This window comes from Anoplophora glabripennis, unplaced genomic scaffold (genome assembly GCF_000390285.2).
Source record: "Anoplophora glabripennis isolate ALB-LARVAE unplaced genomic scaffold, Agla_2.0 scaffold370, whole genome shotgun sequence".
NCBI lineage: Eukaryota > Metazoa > Arthropoda > Insecta > Coleoptera > Cerambycidae > Anoplophora > Anoplophora glabripennis.
In genome coordinates, this window is record NW_019416978.1 from 289,380 (window position 1) to 310,435 (window position 21,056).

General features: G+C 31.5%; 1 protein-coding gene across 2 annotated transcripts; it reads left to right on the forward strand.

The window, feature by feature from the left end:
• Window positions 1-5,789: 5,789 nt before the first annotated feature.
• On the forward strand, window positions 5,790-21,029 carry LOC108910508 (proclotting enzyme-like). Of its 2 annotated transcripts, none has more exons than XM_018715127.1 (7): window positions 5,790-5,922; window positions 7,948-8,234; window positions 8,534-9,054; window positions 15,384-15,519; window positions 15,582-15,720; window positions 16,682-16,827; window positions 20,729-21,029. In XM_018715127.1, the coding sequence occupies exons 1-7, from the start codon at window positions 5,820-5,822 to the stop codon at window positions 20,879-20,881; spliced, it is 1,485 nt and encodes a 494-aa protein (XP_018570643.1). In that variant the 5' UTR covers window positions 5,790-5,819; the 3' UTR covers window positions 20,882-21,029. The 2 variants fall into 2 exon arrangements, with proteins under 2 accessions (XP_018570643.1, XP_018570644.1); XM_018715128.1 differs by having other exon boundaries at window positions 7,951-8,234.
• Window positions 21,030-21,056: the final 27 nt, after the last annotated feature.

Below are 21,056 nucleotides of genomic sequence, written 5' to 3' on the forward strand. Positions count from 1 at the left end.
ATCGTATGTAATTTGCTGTGCCCTGCACTACATGTTGCCTTTACCTTTTATATTTATTACATTTTTATAATTTTAGTATCAAAAATGTTGATTAATGTATAGAAATTGTTTTAAATAGGCCAACTACAAACAATTTTATGAATATAATGTACTTTTTTGAAGCTATGAATCCATCAGTTTACCATCATAGAAGTAAGGACCTATGATTTTGGTATCAAGAACTCTAACCCAAACGTTTACTGAACACCTCTGTTGAAATCAGCGTTGCCAGATTTTTTTTCGGGCAAAGCGGGGAATTGTAGTTCACTTCAATCTCTCACTGTTTTTCTCATTTTTCCTATTTACTATTTACATAATTTAAAATTCTGTTAATATTACCTATTTTATTAACAACAACTGATTTTATTAGCGAAGGTTTTCTACATCCTGCAAGTGCTTGAATAGAATTGAAATTGCATTGATAGTACAATACAAACATATTACACTTCTCAATATGTGAAAATATCATTATTATTCAAAATTTTAGTTTTTCAAATCACAGTTAACTGTAACAATTTCCAAACCAACAGTTATGTATAAACTATACAATAAACAATTTGTTAACTGATGACATTACTGGGATAACACATTTGTTTTCATAGCGTGCTACATGGTAAAAGCTCACTTTTTTCTAAAGCAAAAAATCAATATTATAATAATGTGTGTATTTTGTTTAAAATAAGTACCTTATATTTATTTAATTTTTTGTAGTTGACACGTGTCTGTAACAATTTCTACGTTAACATGAAAATATTTACATTTTTTATACCAAAATTATAAAAAATATAATAAATATAAAAGGCAGGCAGTATATTGCATGAAAGAGAAAAAAACAAGCAATTTTTTGTAGCCACAGCCTGCTTCGATGACAATTTTTTTTGCCCGCGTAGAGGGCGCAGCAAATTACATACGCTATTTTAAAAATCTGTTAGGTTAGGCCTGTCTAGGTGAAAGATATTAATTTTGTCATAAAATTTTATTAAAATAAGTTTTCTCTATCTCTTAAAATAAAAAAGTTAGACGACACTAAACTTTCGGTACTTTTCCGATTTTTTTGATACTCACAAAGTTGGCCATGGATCACAAAGAGTGACCGCAAAATTCGCTTGTTTTTGTGACTTTGACAGAGGCGGCAGGAAAAATCCTAAAAATATTCTAAAAATATCCAAAAACTCGTCATGAAAAATGAAAATGAGCATCACTTTCAGTTTTTCGAAAATTTTCGAAAATCCCCCTTATTTAGGGGTTAAAAAGACAAAAACAACAACAAATTAAGAACAAATTAAGAATCATCAACAGTTGTAAAACTCCAAATATTTCTATGTTGTTATAAAAATAATATTATAAACGTGAAAATATCTAATTTCGTATTTGATACGGTCTTGTCCAGATTGAAAATCAACCTTTAGTATCCCTAAAGGTGTGAAATCATCCCCTAAACGCCTAAAAATGCAAAAAATATATTAAGAGTTGCAATTTTTTTCTTTTTCATTTATACGTGATAATTGAACCGTTAATAACCCACAATCACTAGATCCGAAGGAAAATACTTCTAAATGAGGGTAAAACTACCCCTAAGTTCAACCATCGGCTGCAAAGTGCATAAAATAACACACACACAAGTGGTTTACCCTACTTTGGGGGTGTTTTCCATCTGATGTGACAATTAGAAGTTATTCTCGTATCAAACATCAAGTATAATAAAAAAATATATGTTTTATTTTTTTCACATTATTTAAAATTTTTGCATATTTGGGGGATGATTTTACCCCTTGAGAGGGATGATTATTTTTGAAAATGATTGATAATGTTGAGTATGGGAGTACTTGTGTATAAATTATTCTAATGAATGTATTTCGAAACATTATTTTTTTCATGCATTATAATTATTTTATGTACTTTGATAGTTGAACTTAGGGGTGGCTTTACCCTCATTTAGGGGTATTTTCCTTCGGATCTAGTGATTGTGGGTTATTAACGGTTCAATTATCACGTATAAAATAAAAAGAAAAAAAATTGTAACTTTTAATATATTTTTTGCATTTTTAGGCGTTTAGGGGATGATTTCACCCCTTTAGGGATATTATGGGTTGATTTTCAATCCGAACAAGACCGTATCAAATACGAAATTAGATATTTTCACGTTCATAATATTATTTTGATAACAACATAGAAATATTTGGGTTTTTACAACTGTTGATGAGTCTTAATTTGTTCACTTGTTTTGTCTTTTCAACCCCTAATAAGGGTGATTTTCGAAAATTTTCGAAAAACTGAAAGTGATGCTCATTTTCATTTTTCATGACGAGTATTTGGATGTTTTTAGAATAGAATTTTCCCTGTCGCCTCTGTCAAAGTCTCAAAAACAGGCGGAAAAATGCAATAAAAAACATATAAAATTTTTTTACGTACGTTGTATATTAAGCGAGATTCGTAGGAGTGGCCCTCTTATAGTAGACAATACAAAGGGATATCCTAGAAATCTTTACGAAATATTTTCTCTTCACTTTCGAAAAATGTTGCGAGCTTACACAACCAGATGTGTGAAGAATAGAGACTGTTTTATATAGAATGCGGGTTTTTATTTTTACCTTTGGTTGTTTAAAAGCGACTACGCCCATGTTAAATAGTAGGGAAAATTAAAAATAAACCCGCTCTTTTCGCGAAGTCCCAAACGGCTCATAACCAAAACATCGGGTAATAAATGTATTTTCGTCCGTCTTACCTTTATCGCCATCCATCAAAACAAGCAACATCAATTTACAGTCAAATCACCTCTTGTAAAAACCAAAACCGAATAAGATTTTTGCATTATCTAATTAGGGCCATTAATAATACTTGATTATTTTGTATAATTTATGCGGACTTCATTCTCTCATGTTGATAAATCATTAATTAAATTAGGACGAAAAACGTAGATGTTTTATCCCACGCAAAATCTGATGCTAATCTTATTATTTACATACAAATATCTGCACAGGGTCGCACTGGACATCATATACTTTATATTTATTATCAAACAAATTCCTCAAAACTATACCTGTATACCAGACAGAATATAATAATATACAATAGATTAAAGCACAGTTAGGATATCATGATCTTATATTTGTCTCTATAAATATTTTGGATAAGGTATTATTTTCATTTTACCAGTCTATTTAATATATTAAATTTAATTTTAGAGAAACGATACTTTGCTGTTAAGTCCGACCCTGTAATAATCCAATATAATTTAGCTATTTGGATCAAGTTTTTGAAGTAACAACTAAACCACGAGAAGTTCAATAATCTTAACAATATATTCCTTCACTTCTAGTTTTGGCAATGTCAAGGAGAGCGGAAACAGTTAAACCATATATTAAATTCACATGGGTTGTAATTGATTCTATTCAGTAAAAGGTATATATTGATGACTAAAATTAAAATAATCTGCTTAAAAACTGGATTTTTAATTGAGAGATTAAAATGAAACCGTAAATATTAAATTTGCAGCATTATAATGAATTATAAGCGTCTGTAAAAAATTCTTGGTTGGTTTGGGACATAAAAAATAGAATTTCCATGGAAATACCAATACACTACTCGGCCAATATCAGAAAATTGCTTTAAGTTGGTTCAACAAGTTTATGTCAAGAGAAACATAATTTTAAACTGTTTATTATCACGTTTTTGTTTGTTCTGTCTAGTGAAAAACATTTTAAACGCATATTGGAAATATTTACTGTACAATTTAGTTGGCAAAAATAAACTGAATCCACCTCGTTTTTAGGTACACACAGGGTGATAAAATATTATTAAGTATTATTTTTTAGTTTTATCATTCATTTTATGTGTTTTTCAAGATTATTCATTTATATTAAGTTACTTTTCTTTGGAACCATAAATTCTCTAGATCTTTTTCGATGTTGTAACAGAGGTTTTACATTTTGATCTTGTACCTACTATTTTTTGTATGTGAAAAGGAAATAGAATACATATTTCTTACAGTATTTTTGTTCTTTTATTGTTAAAATATAGGGAGATATAGATAGATAGCAATGTATAAAATTTTCTCGCTTCGTGTTTGTATCTACGCATATTTTAAAGTTAGTTGAAAAAAGTAGAGAGAAAATAGTAACAATTCGGTAGTGTTGAAATTGCAGAATATACATGGTGAAATACACAAAGCAAAAATGAGCAAAATTTCGTATTTTTCTCGCACATTCGATTTAATTGCATAATAAAACTGCACTTTCTTTATGTTTTGCAGTTTTTCAAAGGAATTTTATACACAAATAAAAGTCTAAGCAAGATTGATATGCATAGTAGAAAAATAATAACATTTTGAACATAAAAGTAAGTAAACGATGTTTAGCATTCTTACATTACAGTACAAATAAATAATCAAATAACAGGAAATTTTGAATGCATAAGTTGCGAGTAAAAATACAAAAGTTTTTCGATAAGAAAATATGTTGTTGGAAAGAAAAATTGACGGTTTTAATTACAATCTGATGGCGAGCGCTTCAAAAATTTTCTGTTACTATTATTCTTTTCATAAAATATATACTATAATGTTAAACTATATTTAAAAATTGTTCTATGTTATACAGAGTGTTTATTAAGTATGTACAATAAATTCAACAGACGATTATTTGAGTGATTTTAAGACAAAAAGTTCATATAAACATTGGTCCGCAGATGCTTCGTTTTTGAAGATACAGGGTGTTAAACTTTTGTAAAAAAATTGTTATTTCGTAAATAAAAATCTTAAATACCTTGATTAGATTTATTAATTCCAGTGGCGTCCCGAGCGGTACCTCAACGAATATTTTTAACAAAAAAAATGTACTGACTCTTTTGTAATTTTCATATATTTTTCGAATTAAGCAACTAAAAATACAATTTTTTTGTCTCTTGAATGTTTTTTCGTATCTTGATTAATTTTTGTAGAAAAAAATAAAATCCACTTAATTGCATATCCCTAGACCACACAAGAAACATGGGGAAAAGTTTCTTTTGGAAATTATAATTTTTTATAATTTTGTATTAATAACACGTAACATCTAAATAACATAAAGTACAAATAACACTGCCAAATTACAACAAAATTTGGTAAAAGATATTTAAGATATTTACAAAATAGCAATTTTTTATAAAAGTTTAACATGCTGTATCTTGAAAACGAAGCATCTGCGGGCCAATGTTTGTATGAACTTTTTGTCTTAAAATCACTCAAATAATCATGTGTTAAATTTATTGTACTTACTTAATTAACACCATGTATTTCTACCTTATTCAATTTTTAGGTACTAGGACGTAAAATTTAATACTTTCTTCACTGATGTGTGAAAGAGAATGTTTATAATTTAATTGATGTATGCAACTCGTGTACGAAGCACCTTTTTTCACTCATGGAGTAAAATTCTCACTCGTGAAAAAAGTGTTGCTTAACTAACAATTTTTTGCGTAGCACTTTGTTGCGTTAGCAGTCAGTGGGTCCTGTTATTGTTGTTTACCCATCAATTTCTTTATTTGCCCGTTTTAAATTCCTCGGCGAAGTACTGAAATGAACCCAGCAAGTCGACGTAATTACAAGAACAAACAAGCAAATTACACATATCTGGTTTATGATCCTCCGGAATAACATTCTTTGGTAACTTCTTGCAAATTGATTCCTGCGTATAGCTGGAGAGGGGGAAGATGCATGGTCCGAGTTTATAAGAGCAACTTTATAAAATACAGACATTGCGATACGGCTACCCGGAGTACTATTGTGTTTTGCGGGACGTTTAACCATGGGGTTAACGCTACATCTCAGTTTGTGTTTATTAGTGATCGCAACTACCCTTGCAGATGACCCTAGGGATGATGATCCTCAGTCCGTAACCATAGAAGCAGGTAAGACATATTCTCGCGCAAGATAAAGAGAAGCTTCAAGTGAGAACATTTTTTCGATTTAAATACTGATGATGTACCTAACGCATTTATATGTTTAAGACATGGTAAATTTGCCTTTTCGTGGCATGCCGTGATTTTTAATAAATCTATCGGTAACGGTAGTGGCAGTTGTGCCCACATTTCGTAGGTATTTTTGGGTGGGTATGGTTGCAATAATTTACGGCAAAAAAATAACAAACATTACACACTAAACCTCTTTTACTGGTGAAGTCCCTAATTAATATTCCGCCTATGCCCATTGTAAATAATAATATGATTCACGCGATTTTCAAGGGATATACTAGGTGTTCTGTCTCAACTTAGCACCTGTGAGGTGTTGAGTAGTCACTGCCAAGGTCGACTAGAACATTCACCTTTGCGAAGTGTATTGATGTACATTCGTCCTTATCATATGGAATGGTCGTGTTAAATTTTGAAAGGCGGAATGTCATTAAATTTATTACGAAATGAAGTTCAACAATCTAGTCTGCTGCGTAGGTGGCACTTGTCAACCATTGTCATAGAGTAGGTGATTTCTGAAAATTATTGCTTTTTTTATAAGCCGGGATGACGATGCTTGCTTCTAGAAGAAACTAAGACATGCAAAGATTCAATTCAGTTTTTTTGAATAATTTGAACTGAAGCGAAATATTTTATTATTTAAAATGTGTCTTCTTTTTAACAAATAACAGAGATGATATACCGAAAGAGAATTAATTGAATGTGGACTAAATTCTATAATCAGGTATAAAAAAATTTAGTAGGTACGTCTTTATTTTGTTTTTGAGATGTGAAAGAACTAAAGTTTTGACTCACAATTTTTAATAGATTTTTTTTCCTATTTCTCTTCTGTTCTTTTGCAATTTGCTAGAATTTATATTTGATTATAAAACAGGATTTTCAAACAAAACATAAATGCTGTCTCTTTCTGGATTGTATCCAATATTTAAGGTTCTGATAAAGTGTTATTTTTTATTTTGTCCTTTTATCACTATTTTTAACTATAAAATATTTGCTGCCGAGCTGAATCCGGTTCTGTATGAAGTCGTATGAAACCGGTTATTTTGATATGGTTCTATTACATGTTTACACTTCTCATTATCGTTATTCTAAATTGTAGATTGAAACGGTATTTTTGTTGATAACTGTAAAAACTATGTTTTAAAGATGAGACTATATAATATTTAAATCAGGTCGTTAAAATATTGTCTATCAATGTGAAATCTAAAAAAAAAAAAATCAGGCTGTGTCTAAAATTTACATTTTTATTGAATATTTTATTCAATCATTTAATAATTATATTACATCGTAAATAATTCATGATTAATCAAGGGAATATTTATAAAAATTATATTATCTTAAAAATCAAGGTATTCGAAAAAAAAAACCATTACACGAGTTGTTGCTCTTGCTACCGTTGTTGAATTAAATGCGTGTTTAAAATTTTGGCAATTATTTTTGGGACACCCTGTGGCCAGCAGAGTCTCTTGGTTTTGCTTAGTTGGATTTCTCCGAGATCTCAAATGTCGCGATATTAAGAAAATCCACTAAATGCTCATTTTCTAAATAACTCAACCGTACATTTTCGAAGATAAAGCTTCAAACAGAAGATGTCTAAAATAATGAGTGAATTAAGATTAGAAAATAAAAAATATAGATTACCATTTAAGAAAAAGTTGTCCTTCGAATTGTGGTTTTTATGAAAATAATATTCTTTCATCCCTAGTAAATGCGACAACTTGAAATATTTTTTTATATAACAAGTTCAGTGTATATTTATAACGTTTGGTTTTTTAATTGTTCTCTTCCAACAAAATTTAGGCACAATAAAATAATTTTTTATATTCTCATTGCATTCAGTTTTATTTTCACTAAAATTATTAGTAATTCCCTTGAACAAGGATACTGAGCTTACCATTCTGTAGAACGTTATTTATCATTTTTTTAATGTTTCACATCTACATAAGATTAATCGTGTTGTCTTAGAAGATCCGTCAGAAGATCACAACAGAGACGGCAGGCAATTCGTGGTAAGAAGCCCAACTCTGCCTGTTTACAATCCATTTCTCGTACCCCAAATATGGAACAATGTAAATGTCAACAACCGGCAAGCAACAACAGGTCCCTGCTTCACCAGCAAGGGTGTCTTGGGAAAATGTACCTCCTTCAGACAGTGCTACCCTTATTTCAAAATGCCGGAAGTGAGCAACTTCGACAATTGGGTTCTGGGAATGTACGATACTTGTAGCTACTTTACTTCTCAAGGGCGACAGGTCGGTATTCAAAATATTTATTTTTATTTTGTTTTAATGAAAATCAAATCGTATATAGGTATAAGGTGTACAGACACATAGTGGGTACTAGATCACAATTCGTGGATATATAAATAAAAATATTAGACGACTTTTAAAGTCTCTGTTCTAAAATTCCAGGACTCATCACAAATTTTGCACCAAGACATTTTTAAGTGGTCATTCTATACTCATCTAGATTTGCCCTGTCTGCTACTACACCATGTACAGTTCGTCATGAAACGCCATGTATTATGACTTATGAGTAACCCAATTTTTAGATGTTCGGGGTTTGTTGCGCAACATCTCCAAAGCCAACTAGTCCTGCTGACTCGGCCTCTACAGAGGAGCCAACAGTAGAGCAAGCAGAAGGCCAAAACGAGCTGTCGAAAAAACCTTATTACCCTAGCTGGCCCCCACCACTTCCAACCCACCCTCCAGACCACACAATACCCCCACTACCCACTCATCCACCTTCCCCAGGGTTCCCCACTCAATCACCCGGTGTTTGGCCACCAACCATTAAACCCATAACAACTAAACCTCCCAAAAAACCCGCAACTACCAAGCCCTCTTATAAACCGCCGAGTGCTAAACCGCCTACAGTCGCCATACCTGTAACTGGTGGTTCTTGTGGTGCCAAAAACGGATATCAGGACCAGGAAAGGATTGTTGGAGGTCATAACGCCGATGTTAACGAATGGCCTTGGATTGCTGCGTTGTTCAATGGAGGAAGGCAGTTTTGTGGAGGTTCTTTGATTGACAATATCCATATTTTGTCAGCTGCTCACTGCGTTGCTCAGTAAGTGCAATTAAATTATTATATGGCTTCGCCCAGTTAGTCCAAAAATGTATTTTATGTAGTCACGATTATTTCGTAAAATGCCGATTTATTTTTTTTTCAAATCGTTTAAAATTGCCGCCACTTCACCAATTAAAACAATGAACATTTCGTATTCCCTAAACATTGTTGTGTTGGCAGTTCAGAGAAAACCATTGGCTACAGAGGAGTAAAAATAACACATTTCTCATCATAGTACATAAAAAAAATACACATCCCTATGCAAAAACGTGTTAAAAATACAAATATTTTAGAGATGCCAAACCCTAAACTTGGTAATATGACAGCTGACGTTGACGAGATATGTAATGCAGCACTAGAATTTTATTACGTCTTTTGTTTCATTGGTTGTTCCAATCAAAACGAATAACTTTACGTCTTGAGTTTTTAAATTTTAGGAATTTTTGTAAATACCAAGTAAAAAAAGTGTGTAAGACATATGCCACTTTATTTATATTTTTTTAAGAATATGATACAATTATTTAAAATGTTTTACTTCACAACAATAAATTAATGATCCTTCTATATTTCTATTTGCCCATTTCTCATTTAATATTATAAAAATGTACTAGTTTTCATAGATATACAACAAAATTAGGCTATATTTCTTTAAAATGACCAAAGTGATTACAAATTTATATGTATTTAGGCCAGGAAAATAAGCTGGGAAATGACCATTTCGCGACTTTTTGTTTCGGCAAGCTGAATTTATCACTATAGATGTTAAATATTATGTACAATAACATATTAGTTTCCACAGTCATAAAAATGGGGGGAAGATTGTTTACAGGGTGGTTAGTTGTATAATTTTTACCTAAATTCACGTTTTTCGCTTATAACTTTCTTCCGTTCATATCCACGAGAAAACAGTAAAGTACTTTTTTTTTCGTCTTCAAAAGACCTACAAAACTATCCCCCGAGCGTCAAAAAATATTGATTAGATCAAAAGTTATAAACAGGAGAAGTTTATTTATGACTTTTGAATTAAACATTTACAAACTGCGTTATTATTACCAGAACGTTTTGGCATCGCATCCTCTTATTCCTTATCACTGTCTTATTAGACAGTGAGTTATTACTCACACGAAATCTGGAATCGGTAAGTTGAATAGTTTACAAGTTATGGCCTTATAAACAAATTAACTAATTATTAGTCTGGACGATCCCGAGGATCTTCCACAATCGCACTGATTTTTTTTCATGGTAGATTTCATAATAATACATTGAAATCTATAATTTTTTTTTAATTTCAAATTTGCAACCTGGAATTTTTTTTATTTTTTAGCCATAGTTACAAAATGAAATATACAACGTACGAGCGTGATATAGTTATATATTATTACATATTCGGAAAGCTTATGAAAAGAGCTTGAAGTTAAAAAAAAATTGTCAAGATTTGTTGAAAAACAACGGAGTTACAGACTGTCAAAGTAGACGGGCTATTGTTAAACAAATTAGGTTGGTAGGGGCAAAAAAAAATACTGTCATAACCGGCAACTGAAGTACTTTCCCAGACAAACATATTTTATTTGTGGAAGTATGTTAAGTGCACAAGAAATATTGTCAAAAGTCAGTGGGTCGCTTGATTTTCGGCAAGCCGTGGTGCGGCGGAAGGGTGGGGGAAGCGAACGACAGCGAGTCCGAAGAAAATGACGATAAAATTCTTAGTCCTGCCGTTAAATAAGCGAAATTCGCTTGAAAATAATATATTTGACAGTCTGTAACTCCGTTGTTTTCAACGAATCTTGACGATTTTTTTTAACTTAAGGCTCTTTTCATAAGCTTTCCGAATATGTAATAATATATAACTATATCTCGTTCGTATATTTCAGTTTGCAACTAATGCTAAAAAAATTTTAAAAAATCCAGGTTGCAAATTTGAAATTAAAAAAAAAATGTTAGATTTCAATGTATTATTTTGCAAGCTACTATGAAAAAGTCAGTGCGATTGTGGAAGATCCTCGAGATCGTCCAGACTTATAATTAGTTAATTTGTTTATAAGGCCATAACTAGTAAAATATTCAACTTACTGATTCTAGATTTCGTGTGAGTTATTAGACAGTGATAAGGAATGAGAAGATGCGATGCCAAAACGTTCTGGTAATAAGATATGCAGGGTGTATCATTGAAAACTTTGCACTCGGGCTTATTTTGAACTACGTTCCAAAATATTAAAATTGCCATCACACGTCCATTTTGTTTTCGAGGGGGACACATTTTAGCGTTAAATAGAGACTTGCCAGAACAACCCCCTTCGCGGGGGCGCATTCAACTTAATCTTAAATGGCACTCCAGGTCGAGTAACACCTCATTCGAAAGTGTTTTTAATTCTGGTTGTCATCATGTAATTTTTTTTCAATTTTAGTTCATCTGTTGTTGAAAAAAAAATTTTACTTATGCTTAGAAATAAAAGACAATTTTGTATTAATCATTTAATTAATTGTTCAAAATGCCAAAGGGAAAACTATAAAAAGTTACAATTTATTTTCACTGTAAAACCTGTTTAAAAATTAAAGGTAAATAAAATTGGTCATAATCATTTAATTAATTGTTCAAAATGTTCGCCTCCCACTTCCATGCAATAATAAAACCGTTGTTCAACATTTCGACGAACACTGTTAAGAATTTCGGGGGTAATTAGGTAGCATTCTTCAATGATACGCCCGCTGCCTGAGTTCTTCTAGAGACTGCAGCTGAGTGGCATAAATTTTAGACTTTAAATGTCCCCATAAAAAGAAATCGAGTCGTGTCAGATCAGGTGATCTGGGTGGCCACTCAATAGGTCCGCGGCGACCTATCCATTGATTTGGAAACATTTCATTTAAAAACTGTCGAACTGCAACTGTAAAATGTGGAGGTGCGCCATCTTGTTGCAATCAAACATTGTCTTCTAAAATGTTGTCATTATTTTACATAGTTTCAACAATCATTGGATAAATGTAGTTATTCAAAAGCTCAAGGTACATATCCCCATTAAGATTTCCGGGCAGAAAATATGGTCCAATAATCTTATTTCCGAGAATTCCTGCCCACACATTAAGTTTTTCCGGATGTTGAGTGTGTTTCTCTCTAAATAATGTCGCATTGGTGTCACTCCAATAACGGCAGTTATGACGTTTCACCAAGCCATTCAGATAAAAAGTGCATTCGTCGGAAAAACATTGAACAATTAAAAAATTTTGATCGTTTGCCAATCGGTAAGTCATCTCTTCCGCAAACTGCAAACGACGGTCAGGATCGTCTTCATTCAGTGCTTGAACTAATTGTAGTTTATAAGGGTGGTATTTATAAGCTTTTAAAATGCGTTGACAACGTGTGCTAGAAACTCCCGAAATTTCAGGTAGCTTACGAATGCTCAAATTATGATCCGCTTCCACATGACCAAGAACGGCAATTTCGGTAGCCTCATTTCTAACAGGGTTTCGAAATTGTGTTTTTTTATTTTCCACTGGTCCTATTTCACAGAACTTTTGAACCAAACTGGCGACGTAAACATCGGAGGTGTGTTTATTTGGGTGACGCTGATTAAAAATTCTTGCCGTAAGCCGTGCATTCATTGTTTTTAAAATAGAGAGAAATTATTTCAATCCTTTCGTCTTCCGAATAAGTCATTTTTAGAATTAATAATTTTACTAAACACACTTCTACTAAACACTTTTCTTTGAGAACTAAATAGCGACTAAAAGATAAATAAATTGGTAAATTTGTTATCAGTACCAATTTTTTTTCATTATTCAAAATAGCTTTTATCTGTAAACTGTTTTTACAGTGAAAATAAATTGAAACTTTTTATAGTTTTCCCTTTGGCATTTTGAACAATTAATTAAATGATTAATACAAAATTGTCTTTTATTTCTTAACATAAGTAATTTTTTTTTTCAACAACAGATGAACTAAAATTGAAAAAAATTACATGATGACAACCAGAATTAAAAACACTTTCGAATGAGGTTTCACTCGACTTAGAGTGCCATTTAAGATTCTAAAGTTGAATGCGCCCCGCGAAGGGGGTTGTTCTGGCGAGTCTGTATTTAACGCTAAAATGTGTCCCCCTCGAAAACAAAATGGACGTTTCACGGCAATTTTAATATTTTGGAACGTAGTTCGAAATAAGCCGGGTGCAAAGTTTTCAGTGGTACACCCTGTATTCAAATTCAAAAGTCATAAATAAAATTCTTCTGTTTATAACTTTTGATTTAATCAATATTTTTTGACGGTCGGGGGCTAGTTTTGTAGGTCTTTTGAAGACGAAAAAAAAGTACTTTACTGTTTTCTCGTGGAAATGAACGGAAAAAAGTTATAAGCGAAAAACGTGAATTTACGTAAAAATTATACAATTGACCACCCTGTAAACAATCTTCCCCCACTGTGGAAACTAATATGTTATTGTACATAATATTTAGCATCTGTAGTGATAAATTCAGCTTTCCGAAACAAAAAGTCGCGTCCAACTCTATATTTCCTGGCCTATTAATAAATAATAAAAGCACTACCTTGCAAATTATATATTTTTGTTATAATCAAAATTCACTATTAAATTGAGAATTTATACTAAATTTCACATTTCACATCCCAGGGAAGACATGACAAAAAAATAGGAGGGAACTGTTCCTTTGACTTTCCCTTGTACACACATACCATTGTCCTTTGGAAGTATGTAATTTGCAATACGCTTAGCTTGTAATGATGGTTGCATAAAACCTACCATAGCTTTTAAACTATATTTATAAATATTTATGACGCCCTTAATCCGAAATATACAGGATACAAGATAGATGTTACTAAAATCGTTGGTTAAATTTTAATGACAACAAATAACAAATATCTACAGTGTGTTCTACTTTCAGGACTTTTTTATTTGCTGACCGAAACGATATTTTATGTTGTTAGATATACTTTATGAAAGCGCGTCCAGAAGTTGTTTAAAATCCAGGGCTAACTGCGACCAATAACGGCTTTTTAAGGAAAAAATTGCAATGTATTTCTATCTGAAACATATACAGGGTGTTCCTAAATAAGTGTCGCAACGGAAAACTGTAAATTCCTCTTGAAAAGAGAAACATTTTTTTCCTCTTCCATTTTTCTCTCCGGGCTTTCGTTTTCGAGATACACGGTGTCAAAACCTTTTTTCAGATTTTTGCCAATATCTTAGGAACCGTTTGAACTTCAGGACTGAGCTTTTGTACACACATTACCACTATTAATAGCTACTTATTGCAAATGTTGTTAAATTTAGTTAAAATTGTTATTTATTACTATCTATCTTTTGAATTACAAAAGATTTTCGAAACGTTAGCAAAATGTTTATTTTTGTTCATAAAAAGTAATTTTTCTTGAAAACGGTTGACTTTAGAGCAATGAACCAAGAGAATTCTTTTTGTGTAAAATTCATTGGCCCTTCAGAATTTGCTGTCAAATCAAATGTCAATTTTTCCAGTGGCATAAAAGTTAGGGGGGAAAAACCCTTACGATACCTTAAAATCTCCACCACTGGCATGTTTAATGAATTCGAGAAGGGTGCGAAAAAGTTGCTATAGTGGTTATGCGTGTACAAAAACTCAGTCCTGTAGTTCAAATGGTTCCTAAGAAATTGGCAAAAAATTAAAAAAAAAATGAAAGTTTTGACACCGTGTATCTTGAAAACAAAAGCCCGGAGAGAAAAATGTAAGAGGAAAAGAATGCTACTTTTTTCAAGAGGAATTTACAGTGTTCCGTTGCGACACTTATTTAGGAACACCCTGTATGTACCATTATTTGTAGTGCCAGTACAGTAATAAAATACTTGTAATACCGAAAAATGTCTGGAATAAAAGCTGCATCAAATCAATTTCTTCACTTTTTAAAAAATTTTTTGGAATATTTTCTTAAAAAACTGCTTCTCTAATTTTTGCATTATGGAGGAAGTCGTAGTTGGCCATGACTTTTAATTATAAAATGATTGGCACATGTTTCCGACGCACCATCACAATGTCTATCTAATAAAAAAAATGTTATAATCTGGCAATAAATAAAGAAGTTCTTATGCAGTGGAAAAATACGTACGTTCCAAAGTATTATTAATTTTGCTTTTGAAATTGAATATCTTGCCCCCTTAACATTTTTAAATTAGAAAATCGTATTTTTTAAAAATTAATTCTGTGTCTCAAAGATAAAGCGTTTTGTCAAAGGATTTAGTTACATCCTGTACATGCAAACTCGAAAATCGTGTATTAGAGGGTTGATTAAGCTTATGCTTCTCAGTCCATTTGAAAATTACCATTATCGTAATCGGAAATACATGTTTTTTTAGTATGAGCTCATGGGATGTCGCTAGACTGACTGTAAAGTTGGGAGACCACAACATCAGAACGAACTCTGAAATAAACCACGTTGAAAAAAGAGTGAAAAGAGTCGTTCGGCATAGAGGATTCGACTCAAGGACACTGGTAAACAAGTTGCTTTCATTTCCCAACCAGTTAAATTTTATTATGTTCCTTTGTTTTAACAGTACAACGACATCGCCATTCTGACATTGGATAGTCCTGTGGACTTCACACAACAAATTAGGCCTGTTTGTTTACCCAATGGCGGCAACGATCACTCTGGAAAGACAGCAACGGTGATTGGTTGGGGAAGTTTGAGAGAGAGTAAGCAATTAAAAATATGTATAGATTTAATAAATAAGACCGAGAGAGTTTGGGATTTATGTAAATAAAAAAGCCGTTCCTGGAGTCATCTAGAAAGTGAGATGGAACAAAAAATTTTCTACTCATAATTTCAGTGAAAGGACCAATTATACAGGGTGTCCCTAAAGGTGCGAAGCCTCCGATAACCTTTCAGCATTGGGTTTTATCAAAAAAAGTTTTAAAAAAAATTGACGACCTTGAGTTTAAATTTTAAGGTCAAGCCGAGGTCACCCTGAAAAAATTATTCTTATTTTTGTCCAACTATCATCAAATTTTAATTATTAACCTAATGTGTTAAATTTCAAAATTGTTAACACTGAGGAATTTTTTGCGACAAATAAATTTGACCTTCAAATTACCTACAAGGACATCCTTTTTCTTATCTCTTATTCTATTTGATATTAAGTTGACCCTAGTTTGACGATGCAACTTGTGGTGAAGGTCAAATCCAAGGTCAGCATTTAATTTGTCATTGAATTATTATTATTAGTTATTCAGATAAAAATGAGCTTGATTTCCAAATGACTTGCAGGGAGAGGAAATATTTTTTGACTCTAAATGGACGTAAAATTTTACTCTTTATGGATTGCTGGTATAAAAATAGGATGTTACATGTAATATTTTCAACTCGACCTTGGTTTGACCTTGAAACTTTGGTTCAAGGACAAATCCAAGGTCACCATGATATTGATTTCTTAATATTCTTCAACTTCGGGGTTCGGATCCTTTTAGGACAATTACAATAACAACTTCACATGTCAAGAAAGCCTTTTCTTAGGCTATTTAATTCTCTAGCGTTTTTTGGATGGATTATAGTTTGCTTAATAACCTGTACAAATTTGAAGGATGACCTCATCACAAGTTCCCATACATCGAGCAGAAACAACTATTCCTGATTCTTTTTAACTTACCTCATGTTTAGGTGGTCCTCAACCCGCTATTTTGCAAGAAGTCAACATACCTATTTGGAGCAACAGGGATTGCAAGCTGAAGTACGGACCTGCAGCTCCAGGGGGTATTGTGGAACATATGCTGTGTGCTGGACAAGCCAACAGAGACTCTTGTAGTGTAAGTATACAGTATCATTATATTACGTATCACTTGCATTGCTACCATTAAGATAAAAATATAGACAGTATTTGATTTGTGCTTAACCAGGACCGCAGCACGGATGCCCGTCATAGAAAAAAGTTGTCCAATAGCAGCATAAATTGATAGATAATAGTAATTTTTTTTATTAATATACAAATAATGAGTATTATAATTCCCGTATACAGGGCCGTATTAACTCGTTTTCGAGGTCATATTTTTTTGCTAATATCTCTGTTATGCGTATAGTCTGAAAAATATGAAATTTAGGTGTAGTGTTATTCTACAGGGTGTTTTAGAAACAAGTGCCATGAATTTAAAAGCTGCTAGAACATCAAATAATAATGATTCCTCGTAGGTCATGGGTCTATTATATTTTGTTTTTGAAGTACATCTACAGGGTGGGCCATTAGTGTGAGAAAGTAAAATAATAATAATCATAATAATAATAATAATAATAATAATAATATTGTCTTTATTAGCAGGATACATATTTATAACGAATATTTAGGCAACCTGGTGGCGCCTTTCGATTTTACTCGCTCTTCCATGTAACTACCAGAAAAATAAATAATTGGAAATACATAGTATAACAAAAAAATAACTAAAAACTAACGTAACTAAATAAAAACTAATACAACATCAGCTAATACAACTACATAGTTCTTTGTGATAAAATGAATTGTTTTAGACGTTTGCGGAAAGATGATACAGTGGGGGCATTTTTAATATTAATATCGATGCTATTATACAGCTTTGCGGCATTGTAGAAAAAAAGATTTTGAATACTCGGCATAACTAACTCCCTTGTTATTCATAATACAGAAAAAAAGTTTATACAGGGTGGTCCCGAGGTAATGGGCCAAAATTCATGGGTAGATTCCCGAAGCAAAAATATGGCGATTTAACCGAACTTACCTTAGTACAAAAGTTGATAGTTAAAGAGATACAGGGTGTTAAATGTCAAATATTATTTTAGTTTATTTCCATTTATTTCTTAATAAATGCAAATATCTACACAAAATTTTGGGGTTTGGGGTTCTTTGGATAGAGGAATTGAAATTTGTTCACATTTTGGTTATAGTTCATAGGGGGCGCCAGCTGCCGTAGATCGAAGGTGCTGGAAACGACATAACTTTTTTGTACTTTAAGGTATCTCATCTTTGGTATCAAATTCTTATTTTCCAACTTTTTTTACATAAAAAAGGTGAACTTTATGAAAGTAGCTGTCTCGCACCGTTTCCGAGATATTTGGCTTTGAAACTTCCAATGCTAATAGTTGAAATAATTAAAATAATTTAGAAATGTCAAAAACAAAGATTTATTTAGAATTAAAAATTATGAACAGTAAAATAGTAAACATTAGTAAAAAAATATGCCTTTTTGACAATAATTGCTCAAAATGTCCACCTCTAACTTCAATACATTTATCAACACGTTTATTAAAAGATTATCTTATTTTAAAGTATAAATCCTTAATGCGAAATGACTTTGCAGCATTTAAAACCTGTTACTAAAGTTCTTCTCAAGTGTTTATAGTTTCTCCACAAACAACTGATTTCATGTAACTCCAAAAACGAAGCATTCTATCTCACATTTAAGTATACGAGTATACAATTTAATGTGTAAACTAAGATACGAATAATACTTAATAGAAATTAGCATACAAATGACAGCAATAAAACAAGTGGAAGACGTCAATTATTTGATTTTCGTCCAAATCCTACTTAAGAAACTTTACCGCTAAATTAATAATACCTGTAGGTAGGTACTTAATTGTAATTTAATGCAACAGCATTGGAAGTTTCAAAGCCAAATATCTTGAAAACGGTGCGAGATAGCTACTTTAATAAAGTATACATTTTTTGTGTAAAAAAAGTTATGTCGTTTTTAACACATTCAATTAACTGCAGCTAGCGCCCTCTATGAACTTTAACCAAAATGTGAACAGATTTCAATTCCTCTACTCAAAGAACTCCAATCCTCAAAATATTGTGAGGATATTTGCATTTGTTAAGGAATAAATTAAAGAAAACTGAAATAATATTTTACATCTATTACCCTGTATCTCTTTAACTATCAACTTTTGGACTAAGGTAAGTTCGGCTAAATTACAATATTTTTACTTGGGGAATCTACCCATGAATTTTGGCCCATTACCTCGGGACCACTCTGTATAATATAAGTTTATATAAATTGTACAGAATCAAAAAACCTAAACGACAAAGTTAATTTGAAACATACAGGGCGATTAGAAAAAACGGGACACGCCAAAGATTACATTTTTTAAATTGTATATTTTTAAACATGAATTTCTGAGAAAATTCTATGAAGTTTTATTAACGTTCAACTACTAACACTTGGAGCAAAAATATTTGACAGAGTTATAGACAAAGACTCCTATATTAGCTAATATCGATATTTTATACAGTGCATTTTTATAATAATCATTTTTAGAAAGTTCAAACTTGATTTTCTAAAATTTTTCAAATGGAACACCCTGTATTTTATTGTTCTATTTTATTCACATATCAGTCCACTTCAACTTTNAGACTCCTATATTAGCTAATATCGATATTTTATACAGTGCATTTTTATTATAATAATCATTTTTAGAAAGTTCAAACTTGATTTTCTAAAATTTTTCAAATGGAACACCCTGTATTTTATTGTTCTATTTTATTCACATATCAGTCCACTTCAATTTTTATTAAGTAGGTGTGTTCTACACCTAAAGTTGTTAGTTTTTAGAATATAGTAACATTTCTGGAAAAACCTAATTTTTATTATTTTCGGTCGCACGAAATGGCTTTGGAAAAGACTGGCACATTGTGTCAACTTGTAAGTTCATAATTTATCATTCCATTTTTAGTTAATTTTATTATTTAATATTTATTTGTGGCATTCTATAAAATAATAAAAATTAAGTTCTTTCAGAAATGTTGCTATATCTTATAACTAAGAATTTTAGATATGGAACATGCTTAATAAAAGTTGAAGTGGATCGATATGTGAATAAAATAGAATAATAAAATACAGGATGTTCCATTTGAAAATTTTAGAAAATCAAGTCTAAACTTTCTAAAAATTATCGTATTATAAAAAAAGCCCTGTACAAAATATCGATATTAGCTAATATAGGAGCCTTTGTTTAACATTTGCCTATAACTCTGTCTAATTATTTTGTTCCAAGTGTTAGTAGCTGAAAGTTAATACTTCTTTGAGGTCATGGTTTTTCCAAAATTCGAAGAACTTTCTACCTTTCTACATAACTTGGCAACCCCGCACTAAAATGATAAACTGTTTATATTGCCATGTATAGATTTTTCTCTAAAATCCATATGTTTAAAAATATACAGGGTGTTCCATTTAAAAAATGTAATCTTTGGCGTGTCCCGTTTTTACTCATCGCCCTGTATGTTTCAAATCAATTTTGTAGTTTAGTTTTCTTGATTCGGTACAACTTTTATATAAACTTTTTTTCTGTATTATGAGTAGCAAGAGAGTTATTTTATTTTCTCACACTAATGGCCCACCCTGTATATCTGCTAAAAAGCAACTTATAAAATACAAGATTTTTTTATATTCACTATTAATATTTACATGGAAAATTTTTATTTTCCGGGCTATATGGAGACGTAAAAACTGAGGACAAATAATTTCCATACATTTTCCAGGGAAACATTCATTTAAATTTTTTATTTTTATAACTTATTTTAGAAATAATAAGAAAAGTCCAATTTCTCACAATCCTTTTATTAACAAAAAAATAAAAATAAAAATAAAAAGACTGAGAAATTGAATTTTTCTTCTTATTTCTAAAATAAGTTATAATGGAAAACTCACATTTATCAATTTTGAACTTATTATTTTTGTTTAGGGTGACAGTGGCGGTCCTCTGATGGTTAACAACGGCAAATGGACTCAAGTGGGTATTGTATCCTGGGGTATAGGTTGCGGCAAAGGACAGTATCCTGGAGTGTACACCAGGGTTGAAAAATTCCTACCCTGGATCTACAAGAATCTTAAATAATAGCCTTATCGAAGTTACTTTTAGGAACGTGCGGATATAAATTTGCCCTATGTGAAACATACTTCTGCCATACTAAATTGTAAACGATTTTAAGTAATTATTTATTATTCGGTACTGTAATTTAATAAATTATTTTTTATATTTCCAAGCCGCAGTTTTATTTAGCCCATTGTAA